This window comes from Belonocnema kinseyi, chromosome 4 (genome assembly GCF_010883055.1).
Source record: "Belonocnema kinseyi isolate 2016_QV_RU_SX_M_011 chromosome 4, B_treatae_v1, whole genome shotgun sequence".
Taxonomy (NCBI): domain Eukaryota; kingdom Metazoa; phylum Arthropoda; class Insecta; order Hymenoptera; family Cynipidae; genus Belonocnema; species Belonocnema kinseyi.
The window spans coordinates 61,770,520-61,784,834 of NC_046660.1; the positions used below are offsets into that span (position 1 = coordinate 61,770,520).

The following is a 14,315-nucleotide window of genomic DNA, read 5'->3' on the forward strand; positions in this document are numbered from 1 at the left end:
AATTTTCAATAAAGGAGAATAACTTATTAGAAAAAGAGACGAATTTTATATAAAAAAAATATGTATTTTCAACAAAATAGTTACATTTTCAACAACAAAAAACAGTTATTTAACATAATATTTCAATTTTTAACAGAAGGAATAAATTTTCAAAACATTTTTCTACCAAAAAAGTCGAATTTTCTATATAACAAAATTAATTTGAAACCACAAAAAAATATTCAAATTTTCATCAACAAAAAACATTTATTTAACATAATATTTCAATTTTTAACAGAAGAAATAAATTTTCAACTAAAACAAATTAATTTTTATTTTAAAAAAAAATAATTTTTACGAAAGAAATGAATTTTCAGCAATAAAAAAAAGCATAAATTTTCAGTTAAAAAAATATTCATTTTCAAGAAAAAAAAACGAATTTTTAACCAAATAATTAATTTTTCAAGCAAAAAAGTACATTTTTAATTTAAATTATGAATCTGCAACCAAAAAAGAAAAAAATGTATTTTTAACAGGAGGAAAAAAACTTTCAAAACAAGAACAATATTTTTCTAACAAAAAAGACAAATTTTCCATTTAAAAAACTTAATTATAAACCACAAAAAAAGAAGAATTTTCAACAAAATAGTTACATTTTCAACAACAAAAAACATTTATTTAACATAATATTTCAATTTTTAACAGAAAAAATCAATTTTCATGTGAAAAAAATTAATTTTTATTGAAAAAAATGAATTTTTAAGGAGGAAGAAATTTTCAAAACAAGAACAATATTTTTCTACTAAAAAGACTATATTTTTGCATAAAAACATTTTTTACAAAAAAAAAATTAATTTTCTGCCACAGAAAAAGAATTTTCAACAAAAGATTTAAATTTTCAACAACGACAAAAAACATTTATTTAACATAATATTTCAATTTTTAACCAAAGAAATATATTCTCAAATTAAACAAATTAATTTTTATTGAAATAAATTTTTTAATGAAATAGTTATTTTTTCAGTCCAAAACATTAATTTTCGACCCAACAAACAATTTTTTAAACAAATATGGATTCTCAACTAATAGAATGAATTTGTAAGAAAGTAGTTTAACTTTCAAGGAAGAATATAAATTTTCTAGCCAAAAAGGCAAAATTTCAACGATATACATGAATTTTCGATTTAAAAAAAACTGAATTCCCAATCAAAAATGGAATAGTTAAATTTTCAGTCCAAAAAATTAATTTTCAACAAAAGACACGAATTTGTAAAGAACAAAATGAATTTTTAACAATATAGTTGATTTTTAAATAAAGCAGAATAATTTTTAACCAAAAAAAAGACAAATGTTCAAAGAAATGCATGAATTTTCAACAAAAATTGAAATAGTTATATTTTCAACAGAGTATAGTTACATTTTTAACCACGAACTTTTCTACCAAGCAAGATGAATTTTGAATCTAAAAGATTAAATTTTCGATTCAAAAGATGGGATTTTAACAAAACCATTCAATTTTCTGCCAAAAAAATTTTTAACTACATGAAACTATTTGAATTTTTATCAAAACATATAATAATAAAATATTGAGTGTAAATAAATTTTTATACCAATAAATACGAATCTTAAAACAAAATACATGAAATTTCCACTAAACCTGATCAATTTTGTGCTAATAGAATTAGTTTTAAGCGAAGTATGAGCTGCAGATTGTTAAAAAACCGCACTTTTAAATAAATGGTTCAGGCTTCAACCAAATAATTTAATTTTCGACAAATAGTCGAATTTCTGAGAAAATAATTGAATTACAAAACGCAACAAAATTCATTGTAGACCAAATCGCTTAATTTTGTACGAAATCGTTGAATTTCAACTGTTTAAAGATTTAAATATTGAATAAAAAACAATTGAACTTTCGAACTGAAAGGATGAATTTTCAACAAAAAAAAGAAAGAAACACGAAGTTTTAACCAAAATGCATTTTTAGGAAAGTAATTCAACTTTCAACAAGTTAGTTGAATTTTCAATTAAAATCGATCAATTTTCAACAAAAAAAAAAACTAGTTGAAGTATCGGTTAAAAAATTAATTTTAAACTAAGAAAAACGCATTTTTAAATAATAGAATGCATTTTGAACAAACTATTTGAATTTTAAAGATGAAATTTCAACGATTTACATGAATTTTAAATGAAAAAATATCAATTCCTAACCAGAAATGGAATTCATCAATTTAAAAAATGCATTTTTAACAAAATAGTTTATTTTCAATAAAGGAGATTAATTTTTTACTAGGCATGGATTTTTAACTTGTAGAATGAATTTTTAACAATTTTGTTCAACTTTTAACAAAATATAGTCAAATTTTCAATTACGCACACTTCTACTTAGAAAAATGAATTTACAATTTAAAAGATTGAATTTTCTATTTCAAAGATTAGTTTGCAACACAACAGTTTAATTTTCTACCAAAAAACGAATTTTAAATAAAATACATGAATTTAGAACTAAAACCGAATAATTTTTAACCAAATTCCAGTTAAAAAATTTACTTTCAACCAAACAAAAATTAATTTAAAAATAATAGAATGAATTTTATCAAAATAGTTGAATTTTTAAAGAAGAAAATTAATTTTCTACCAAAAAAGGCAAATTTCAACAATATAAATGAATTTTCAATTAAAAAAACTATGAAATCAGAACACAAATTTTGAATAGTTATATTTTCAGTGAAAAAAATTAATTTTGGACCCAACCAATTTTTTAACGAGACATGGATTTTCAACTAGTAGAATTAATTTCTAACAAAATAGTTCAACTTTTAACAGAATGTAGTTAAATTTTCAATCAAGAACTTTTTTCCCAAGGAAAATAAATTTTCAGACTAAACTATTGGAATTTTAGACAAATTGCATGAATAATTTTCAACTAAAAACTATGCATTTTTAAACTAAAAATATAAAGTTAAATTTCGAGTAATAGAAAATTAATTTTCTATAAAAAAAATACGAAATTTCAACGATATACATGCATTTTCAATAAAAAAAAAACTATAAATTCCTAACCAAAAATTGAATAGGTGAATTTTCAATGAAGGAGATTTATTTTTTACAACAAAAAATACAAATTTTAAACAAAATATATGAATTTTCAACAAAAAGTTGGAATCGTTGTATTTTCAGTTTTCATAAAAACCATTAATTTTCAACTCTATAAAAATTTCTTTGAACAAAGTAGTTGAACTTGCAAGAAAGTAATTGAATTTTTTATGAAAAAAATTCATTTTCTACCAAAAAATATTTTGAGCCAATAATGGAATCGTTAAATTTGCAGTTGAGAAAAAAATCATTTTTAACGATGTAGTTTGACTTTTCAACAAAAAGGTGAATTTTTAACGAAATACATAAATTTTCAAATAAAAACGATCAATTTTCAACTGAAAATAGAACAGCCAAATTTTTTCGTCAAAAAACTTATTTTCAACTAAAAAAATCGGATTTACTACCAGAGATGAATTTTCCAAGATTATCTAACCAAATTATTGTTGAATTTTTAAACAAAGCATATTAAAATTCAACCAAAAATGGTACATTTTCAATCATGTAGTTCCATTTTTACGACAAAAATTTCAATTTTTTAAGTCTAATTTTCAACAAGATCTTTTTTTACGAAAAATATGGATTTATCAATCCAAAAGGACGAATTTTCTATCCAAGAAAACGGATTTTCATCAGAACAGATAAATTTTCAAGCAAAAAAGGTGAATTTTTAACAAAATAGTTGAATTTTCAACAAAATAATTAAATTGTAAGCGACAATAAAATGAATCGTAGACCAAACTATTGCATTTACAATCAACTAGTTGAACTTTCAAGCAGCAGAAACAATTTTTCAACCAACTAGAGTAAAATTTCCAACCAAAATGACATAATTTTCAGCACAAAGACACGAATTTTTCATAAAAAAGTTGGATTTCCAAGCCAGAAAAAGAACGAATTTTCTAGGAAACACTTTAATGTTTAACAAAAAATAAATAATTAAAATTTCAATTAAAAAAACCTTTTTTTTCTTACCAAAAAAAGGAGTTTTCAACTAATTAGTTAAATTCATTCTATTAATAGAATTAATTTTTGATAAAGAAGATGTATTTTCAACTAAGAAGATTTGTACCAAAAAATAAGAATTTACAACTAAGGAGTTCAAATTTTGAACCAAGAAAGAATTTTTTAGAGTAATTGCTGAATTTTCTAGGAAAATAATAGAATTTGCAAAAACATAAAAATACGAAATTTCAACAAATTAGTGAAATTTTTTTTTAATTGGTAAATTTTCAAGGACAATAAGACAACTTTTCTCCAAAATAGTTGAAGTTGAAAAAAAAATTTAGTTTTCAACGAAATAGTTAAGTTTTTAAATAAAAACTATCAAATTTCCACCAAAATTGAAAGTTAAATTTTCAGCTCTAAACATTTATTGAAAAAAAAAGAATTTTCAATAGAGACGTTAAATTATCAAGAAAGAAGACCAATTTTCTACAAAACGAATGAATTAAGAAAAAAGAATAAATTTTCAACTAAGAATGTTAATTTTCTACAATAAATGCGAATTTTCAACGAAATACATAAATTTTCCACTAAGACCAATATAGTTCAATTTGAACCAAAAAAGATAAATTTTCAACAACGAAAAAATTCAAACTACTAGATGAATTACTAAATAAAATGATGAATATTCAAGCAAAAAAATTAATTTATCTTTTAACCAAATAGCAGAATTCTCAAGGAAAAATGTAAAATCTGATATTTCTACTAAAAAAGATATTTTTTTAAACAAGATTTTTTGAACCCAAAAAGTTTCAGTCAAGAAAGAAAACAAATTTCCACCAGGTTGTTGCCTTTTCAACAAAAAAGAATTGTTTTACAGCAAAAAAAAGCAACCAATTTTCAACTGAAAACGACCAATTTTTAGCAAAAATTTTCAGTCAAATTTACAACGCAGAAAATTGAAAAAAAACATACAAAAAAAAAACATTTTTTTAAGCGGTTCTACTTTCAATCAAGTAGTCGAAATTTCGTATAAATAAATATGTGTTTGAACCAAAAATAATTCGATTTTCATGATTTTTTGTTGTTGCAATAATTCAGTTCGCATTCAAGCGAAAAGTCGAGGAAAAAGGTAAGATTCCTGAAAACGTAAAAAAAAGGAAAATTCTGTAGAAAAACAGAAGAGAAGGGTATCCGGTATATGCAAAAGAGTGTGAAAACTGCTTTTTTATAAGGAAGCGAGTGTAACGTCTGCTCTTCTTGTATGCGTAAACGACTGTAAAGTGTAAGTCTTCTTTTCCTGCGTACGGAAAAGAATTTGAAGTCTGCTTTTCCTGTATATGGAAAAGAGTGAATTCTGTTTTTCTTGTATAGGGAAAGAGTATATAGTATGCTTTTTCTGCATATAGAAACGAGTGTGAAGTCTACTTTTCCAGTATTTGAAAACGAGTGTTAAGTCTGTTCTTTTTATGTGGAGAAAAGAGTGTGAAGTCTATTTTTCTTGTATAGGGAAAAGAGTGTAAAGTAGACTTTTCTGTATAGAGAAGAGTGTGAAGTCTACTTTTCCTGTATATGGAAGAGTGTAAAGTGTGTTTTTCTCGAATAGGGAAAAGAGTGTAATGTATGCTTTTTCTGTATAACGAAACGAGTGTGAAGTCTACTTTTCTAGTATTTGAAAACGAGTGTTAAGTCTGTTCTTTTTATATGGAGAAAAGAGTGTGAAGTCTATTTTTCTTGTATAGGAAAAAGAGTGTAAAGTAGTCTTTTCTGTATAGATAAGAGTGTGAAGTCTACTTTTCCTGTATATAGAAGAGTGTAAAGTGTGTTTTTCTCGAATAGGGAAAAGAGTGTGAAGTATGATTTTTCTGTATAAAGAAACGAGTGTGAAGTCTAATTGTCCAGTATATGAAAAAGAATGTGAAATATGTTCTTTCTGTATACCGAAGAGAGTGTGAAGTCTATTTTTCTTGTATAGGGAAAAGAGTGTAAAGTAGTTTTTTCTGTATAGATAAGAGTGTGAAGTATGCTTTTTCTGTATAGAGAAATGAGTATGAAGTCTATTTTTCTTGTATAGGGAAAAGAGTGTTAAGTCTGTTCTTTTTGTATGCCGAAGAGTCTGAAGTCTATTTTTATTGTATAGGGAAAAGAGTGTAAAGTAATCTTTTCTGTATAGAGAAGTGTGTGAAGTCTACTTTTCCTGTATATAGAAGAGTGTAAAGTATGTTTTTCTCGAATAGGGAAAAGAGTGTGAAGTATGATTTTTCTGTATAGAGAAACGAGTGTGAAGTTTACTTTTCCGGTATTTGAAAGAGTTTTAAGTCTGTTTTTATTGTATACGCTTTTTTGTATAAAGAAGTGTGAAGTCTACTTTTCCTGTATATAGAAGAGTGTGAAGTGTTTTTGTTCAATAGGGAAAAAGAGTGTGAAGCCTACTTTTCCTGTACCATAAAAAGTGTGAATTCGGTTCTTTCTGTATGCGGAAAAGAGTGTGTAAAGTTTGTTCTTCTTGTACAGGAAAGAGTTTGAAGTATGTTTTTTATGTATAGGGAAAATTGCGTAAAGTATGATTTTTCTGTATAGAGAAAAGTGTAAAGTCTACTTTACCTGTATACGAAGAAGAGTATGACGTCTGTTCTTCCTGTATGCGTAAAAGAGTGTGAAGTCTGTTTTTCCTGTATAGAAAAAAGATTGTAAAATCTGCTCTTTGTGTATGAAGAAAAAATATTTCAAGCCTGCTAATCTTGTATAGAAAAAAAGATTGTGAAGTCTGTTCTTCCTTTATGCAGAAAAGAGTGCAAAGTCTTTTTCTCTTGTATAGGAAAGAGTGTGAAGTATGCTTTTTATATATTGGGAAAAGTATGTGAAGTATGATTTTTCTGTATGCAGAAAAGTGTAAAGTCTACTTTACCTGTATATGAAAAAGAGTGTAAAGTATTTTATTCCTGTATGCATAAAAGAGTGTGAAGTCTGTTCTTTCTGTAGACAGAAAAAAATTTAAGTCTGCTAATCCTGAAAAGAAAACAAGATTGTGAAGTATGTTCTTCCTGTATGCAAAAAGAGTGTGAAGTATGCTTCTTATGTATAGGTAAAATATTGTGAAGCGTGCTCTTCCTGTGTACAGAAACGAGTGTGAAGTCTGCCTTTCCTGTATAGAGAAACGAGAGTGAAGTATGTATAGGGAAGAGTGTGAAGTATGTTCTTTCTGTATGCGGAAAAGTGTGTGAAGTATTTTTTTCCTGTATATAAGAAAAGAGCGTGAAGTCTGTCCTTTCTACATACGAAAAAGAGTGTGAAGTATGCTCTTCCTGTATAGAATAAAGAGTGTGAGGTCTATTTTTCCTGTATAGAAAAAAGTGTTCTTTCTGCATGCGGAAAAGAGTGTGAAGTATGATATTGCTGTATGAAAAAAAGAGTGTGAAGTCTGTTATTCTTATATGCAGAAAAGGGTGTGAAGTACGTATTTCTTGTATAGGGAAAAGATTTTGAAGTCTATTCTTTCTCGATACGAAAACGAGTGTGAAGTATGTTTTTTCTTGTATAGAATAAAGAGTGTGAAGTCTATTTTTCCTGTAAAGAGAAACGAGTGTAAAGTAGGGAAACGAGTGCAAAATCAAAAATAAGAAAACATTTAATCCCGTGTAGAAGTTTATTGCAGGATATTTTTTAAATATAAACTTATATACACATAAATCCAGAGCCAAACTTATATAATACCAATCTTGTTTGCAACATCAAGAGCATCATAGTCTCTGGCTAAACGAACGTAAGCCTTCTTTTTGCCGTCTGGCCTGATCAAAGTATTGACTTTGGCAACATCGATGTCGTACAACTTCTTCACGGAGGCCTTAATATGATATTTGTTGGCCCTCGTGTGCACAATGAAGACCAGGGTGTTGTTGTCTTCAATCTTTTTCATCGCTGCTTCCGTCGTCAATGGATACTTGATGATGTTGAATGCATCCATGCTAAAAACAAACGTATTCCACTCATACCACTTTTTCTTTTTTTTTTCTCTCCTTTTTTGTTAAGAAACATCATAATATAAAAGTAAAATTATTTTAAAAAATCGTTTTTGTTGCGCTGAAAATTAAAATTTTTTGTGGAAAATTCAACTCTTGTTATAAATCATTAAATTAATTATTATTTTATTAACCCTTTCCGGCATACATTTTTCAGGGAAACGAATTTTGCATAAAAATTGGTATATAGGGGGTTTTGGGGTCACTGATTACGAGTCTGAACTCATATTTTGAAAATTCAAAATGGCGGATCCAATATGGCGGCTAACATTTGGCATTTTTCTTCTTCTGAAAATTGTTATACGAGGGTTTTTGGGATCACGAATCTAAAATCAGATTTAGTAAATTCAAAATAATGGATCCAATATGGCGACTTAAATTTGGAATATTTTTGGATTTTTTTCCAGAATTAGTATACAGGGGTTTTTTGGAGTCGCTAATCACGTATTCGAACTCAGATTTTTAACATTCAAAATGGCGGATCCAACATGGCGGCCAAAATTTGGAATTTTTTTTTTTAATTGGTGTACAGAGATTTTTTGTATCTCTGATCACGAATCTGAACTTCGATTTTCAACATTCAAAATGGCGGGCCAAAATTCAAAATATTTCTAAATTGTTTTTTGAAATTTGGCACAGGCAGGAGTCGCTGATCTTAAATCTGTATTCAAAATAACAAATATTTAGGATATTAAGGTTTGAAAAAATATGCACCTACTCACCTAAAACATGGATTAGTACCAATTTTCTGAATTTTCAAAATATAAATTCAGATTCGTGATCAATGATTCCAAAAATCTTTGTATACTAATTTTTAAAAAAATCCAGAAAAATTTATTATTTTGACCGCCATATTGGATCCGCCATTTTGGATTTTCAAAGCCTGATCTCAGATTCACGATCAGCGACCCCGAAAACCTCTGTATATCAATTTTCAGATAAAACACAAAAATATTCCCAATTTCGGCAGTCATATTGGATCCGCCATTTTGAATTTTCAAAATCTGAGTCCAGATTCGTATTCAGCGACCCCAAAAACCATCAAGTACTCATTTTCATAAGGATATAATGCAAACTTTTTTCAATAATGAATCTTGTCAAAAAAAGGCTTTTTTCATCTTTTTTTATAAGTATTAAACAATTATTTAAAAAATGTAGACCCTTCACACAATAATTTCAATTTTCTATCATCCTTCGAGAATGAAATTTAAAACAACCTGTGTAAAATCCAATAAAAACTACTCTGAAATCGCAAAAAATGATATGGAAAAAGGTGGGAATACGGTATTCCCACAGGGTTTTTTGCTGAAATTCTGGAGAAACCAATTTTTTATAGTTCCAGTTTATTTTCAAGTATCTCAAGTTTTTTCCAGACTTCATTTTTCATACAATTTCGCGAGTTTATTATAATTTTTTTTCAGTTTTTAGGAGGTTTTAACTGGCATCCTTAATTTCGGGGGCTTTTAAAAATTATATTATTAAAAACATTATTATTAATTTCATGAATTTGTCTCTAAGGGCCATGAATTTGAATAATACAATTTTGTATTCGGCTTAAAACGACTCCATGGTTCGTAACCAGCCCCATGACCTGCTCGTTGGGGGGCCTACTTAAACGCAGTGCATATTTAGGTAAAATTAACCCCTTCATTAGCATTGACGCAAAATGCGTCAATCTTGTTTTTTTTCTATTTTACATAGTCCGATTTTGCATTCAAGTCTTACGCGGGGGTTGGGGGGGGGGGTCGCTGAATCCGAATCTGAAGTAAAATTTTGAAAATTCAAAATGGCGGATCCAATATGGTGCACGAAAATACAAAAAAATGCTCAATTTGGATAAATCTCGGTACTTACGGGTTCTTGGGGTCGCTAAATCGGAATCTGATGTCAAAATTTGAAAATTTTAAATGGCGGACGCAAATACAAAAAATGGCTCGATTTGGATAAATCTTGGTACTTAAAAATTGGAAAATTCAAAATGGACAGACTAAACGAGACAATGCAGATCCTACTTGAGCCGTTTTTTTGTATTTTACTCCGCCATTTAAAATTTTGAATTTAGATTCGGATTCAGCGACCACAAAACCCCGTAAATGTACATTTACAATGAAATAGTTGAATTTTCAAATAAAAAAAAAGGAAAATTTTCAACCAAATAGTTGAATTTTTAACTAAAAAAGATCAATTTTCAACCAAACATTGAATACTTAAATTTTCAGTTGAAAAAAAAATATATATAATTTTCAACCAATATTCATCTGGAAAAATTGAATTTTTAAATTAAAAACAATAAATGAATTTACAAAAACTAATGCATTTTCAACTAAACTGATGAATTTTTGAGTTTATCTTTCAACTAAATAATTTTACTTTCAACCCTAAAAAATAAATTTCAACTAAAATGATGAATATTTAACAGAAATACTGGAATTTCAACTCAAACGTTTAATTTCTTACCAAAAAGAACACTTTTGAACAACAGACACGAAATTTCCATGAAAAAGTTGAATTATGAAATTAAAAATACCAATTTTCAAAAATAAAAAATAAGTAAAATGGAATGGTTAAATTTGAAGTTAAAAAAATAATAAATTGTCAACCAAAACAGATCAAAGGAGATTAATTTTCTACCAAAAAATACAAATTTTCACAAAAGACATGAATTTTCAACTAAAAAATAAAAATTGTCCACAAAATAGTTGAATTTTCAACTAAAAAATATCAATTTTCAACCAAAGTGATGAATTGTTAATTAAAATTATGAATATTTAACTGGAATAATTGGATTTTTAAACAAAAAGTATGATTTTTCAACAAATGACATGACTTTTCAATGAAATGGTTTAATTTTGAACTAAAAAAGACCAATTTTCCACCAAATATTTGAATTTTGAACATAAAAATAACAATTTTTAACAAAACTGATGAATTTTCAACTAAAAAAATGATGAAATTTCAACTAAGTAAGTAACTAAGTAAGTAATTCAAAAAAGGAGATTAATTTTCTACCAAAAAATAAAACTTTTCACAGAAGACATAAATTTTCAACTAAAAAATAAAAAATGTCAACCAAATAGTTGAATTTCGAACTCAAAAGTATCAATTTTAAACGAAAAATAGAAGCTAAATTTTCAGTTAAAAAAAAAAGAAATTAAAAGTTTAAAAACTTCATTTTTGAACGATAATCAATAAAAAATTTTTTTTAAATTAATAAATAAAAACAATATCGACAATAATTCAGGCTTTTATTGAGAAATTATAATTTAAAAAGCACAATTAAGATATGAAGTGCTTCATTTTTCAATAATAAAACTTGAAATCATTCGATTTTAAATGTCGAAATATTACAATCCGAAGCCAAAAAGTATTCTTTTGAAATCTTTGCAAGTGTTTCAAATTCTTGCAAATTTTTATAAAATGTTCGAAATTTTTATGACATATTTTTTTAATCTTGTAAAAACTTTTGAAATATTCTGTCAAATGTTTCTTAAATCTTTGTGCATGGAATTTTTTTTTATTCGCTGAAATCATTGAATTATTGAATCTTCGTGAAATCTTTTCAAATCTTCTAAAATGTTTTGAAACCTTCTGAAATCGATTAAAATAATGGGTAAAGTCTACAAAAAAATGCCTAACTTTTTTTATTGTGGAATGAGTAAAAGATCAATTATATTTTCATCAATAAAAAAAAAAATTTTCAGTAGCAAGATTTTCTGGAAAAAAAATTCTCTGATAGTTCCCGACTTTTACCAGGTCTAATTTTCCGCTAGTTTATTATAAATAATTTTTTTTTTTTAGTTTCTAAGAATTTAATTATTATTACAAGATATTCTTAAATATTTTAATTGATCACTAAAATGATAAATATTTAATTGCAATACTTGAATTTTTAAGAAAAAATATTAATTTTCAGACAGGAAGATTATTTTTCGACCAAGACGATTAAAAAAAATTCTTAAAAAAAAATTTGAAATAAAAAAGACCAATTTTCAACCAAATAGTTAAATTTTTGAACAAACGAATACATTTTTGAGAAAATAGTTCAATTTTAAACCATATCATTTTATTTTCAACCAAAAAGATGAATTTTCAACTTAAATGTTGAATATTTATATTTTTGTTCACTGGGCTAAAAATCAATACTCTTGGGAATATTTATTTTTATTTTGAAATTGTCAAAAAATTAACATAAAATTATTTGAAACATTTTATCTAGCCAAAAACCAAGGCATGAAAAAAATGGAAATTGAACTTTAAAATAAAAAGATGAATTTTGAACTGAAATGATTAATCTTTAAATGTAATTAATCAATCTTTAAATATAATTAAATGCAATGTGCAATTTAAATAGTTGTATTTTCCGTTTTTTAAAAAAAGCTGAATTTTGAACCGAAAAAGTCAGTTTTCTACATACAAAAAACAGACAATACTTGAATTTTTAAGCAAAAATGTTAATTTTCAAACAGGAAGATTATTTTTCTACCAAGGCGATTAAAAAAAATTCTTCAAAAAAAAATTGCAACTGAAAAAGACCAATTTTCAGCCAAACAGTTAAATTTTCGAACAAACTAATAAATTTTTGAAAAAAGAGTTCAATTTTAAACCATGTAATTGTGAAAAAATGGTAAAAAAAATTAACATGATATTATTTTTTAACATTTTATCTAGTCAAAAGCCATAGCATAAAAAAAATTGAACAGTTGAATTTTCAAAAAAGAAGATTAATGTTTACCGAATAAGAATTTTATAGAAAATACATAAATTTAAAAATAAAAAGATAAATTGTAAACAAACAATTGAATAATTAAATTTTAAGTTAAAAATTAATGTTTAAACAAAGAGACGAATTTCAAAATAAAAAAAAAAACAATTTTCAAAAAGAATGGTTAAATTTTCAAAGTGATGAATTTTCAACTAAAATTATGAATTTCTACCGAAAAAGTGTGACAAATAATAATAATTTTTTTCAATTTCACATACCGATTCCTGCTCGGAACACTTTTCCTTGGATACTTCGGGTTCCTTGGTGGACGGAACGTTTTTGGCCGATGGAAATGGACCGAAGTCCTAATTTTTCTGACTCTGGATCCATGGACACCTTTAAGGATCTGTCAAATAGAAATTAAAAATTTATATCTCCTGATAAAAAAAAAATAAATAAAAAATATCTTCTTACTCGTCTCGAGGATTCAGTTTTGTGTTATTAAAGTGTTTTCACGAAGTCTCAAAGAGATTCCCACACATTACTCATCATAAAATATATTTCATAAAGTTTTGAAATTGGGTATTTACCTTAAAATTATAGGGGAAAATATACAATATTAGGTATAGTTAATTTGAATTTATTGGAATATACAACAAAAAAAAATTTACATAAATTATATCGAGATTTGACAAGAACAATTTTTTGTTCACAAAAGTATTAAATTTTTTTTTAATCCAAACTAAATGAGAATGATAAAGCTTTTGCGGTCTCTGAATTCAAATCTGATAACAGAATTTCCAAATTCAAGTTAATTGAAAATGATCTTAACCCTCAAATCGTACACTAGTGCGAATTCGCACCCAAAGTTTTTTTTATTCTGATGACCTTTACGCAACGGATTATCCCCACATATATTAAATATATATGTTAAATATGTGTGATATATGCTAGTTGTTTATTATATTTTCAATAGGTTAAATATTTAATATTAACATTGCAAACAAACCAATTCGCACCAGTGTACTGTTTGGGCGTTAATTTTATGAAAATGGGTATCTAAAGGTTCAATATTTTTGATACGTGAATTAAGAATTTAAAATATGTATTTTCAAAATATTACCTGGAAATTTATTCAATTTTTAAAAAGCATAAACTGATGTTTTAAAATTTCGTCAAGACTTTCCAATTCTAAAATTTTCAAATTGAAGAAATTCCAAACGTAAATTATGGAATTTATACAATTTTAAATAGCCAAACTTAAAACTTAGCATAATTTTTAATTTGAATAATTAAAAACTCTTTAATTGTAATTATTTACAAGTCACAGTTCTATAATTTTGAAGTTACAATTGAAAATTCTTGAATATTGAAAATGCAGAATTGGAAATTATTAAATTTTCATGATTTATATTTTAAAGGCATGTAATTTTTATAGTTTTTCTTTTAATAGCTCTATTTTTGAAGGTTTAGAAATAAAAAATATTCAATGGTGAAAATTTCAAATAGAAACTTATTCAAATTTAAACATGTATGACTAAAAATTTTTTAATTTGATCAAGAATTCCAAATTT

General features: G+C 25.8%; 1 protein-coding gene across 1 annotated transcript in view; it reads right to left on the minus strand.

Annotated features, from left to right (window-relative positions):
• Positions 1-7,647: 7,647 nt before the first annotated feature.
• LOC117171204 (60S ribosomal protein L23a-like) overlaps positions 7,648-14,315 on the minus strand; it is a 15,187-nt gene continuing 8,519 nt past the window's right edge. Inside the window, exons 3-4 of the mRNA XM_033358285.1 lie at positions 13,020-13,147; positions 7,648-7,985 (exon numbers count right to left, since the gene is read on the minus strand). Coding sequence (XP_033214176.1) covers positions 7,724-7,985; positions 13,020-13,147 — 390 coding nt within the window. The 3' untranslated portion in view covers positions 7,648-7,723. The remainder of the gene's footprint in view (positions 7,986-13,019; positions 13,148-14,315) is intronic.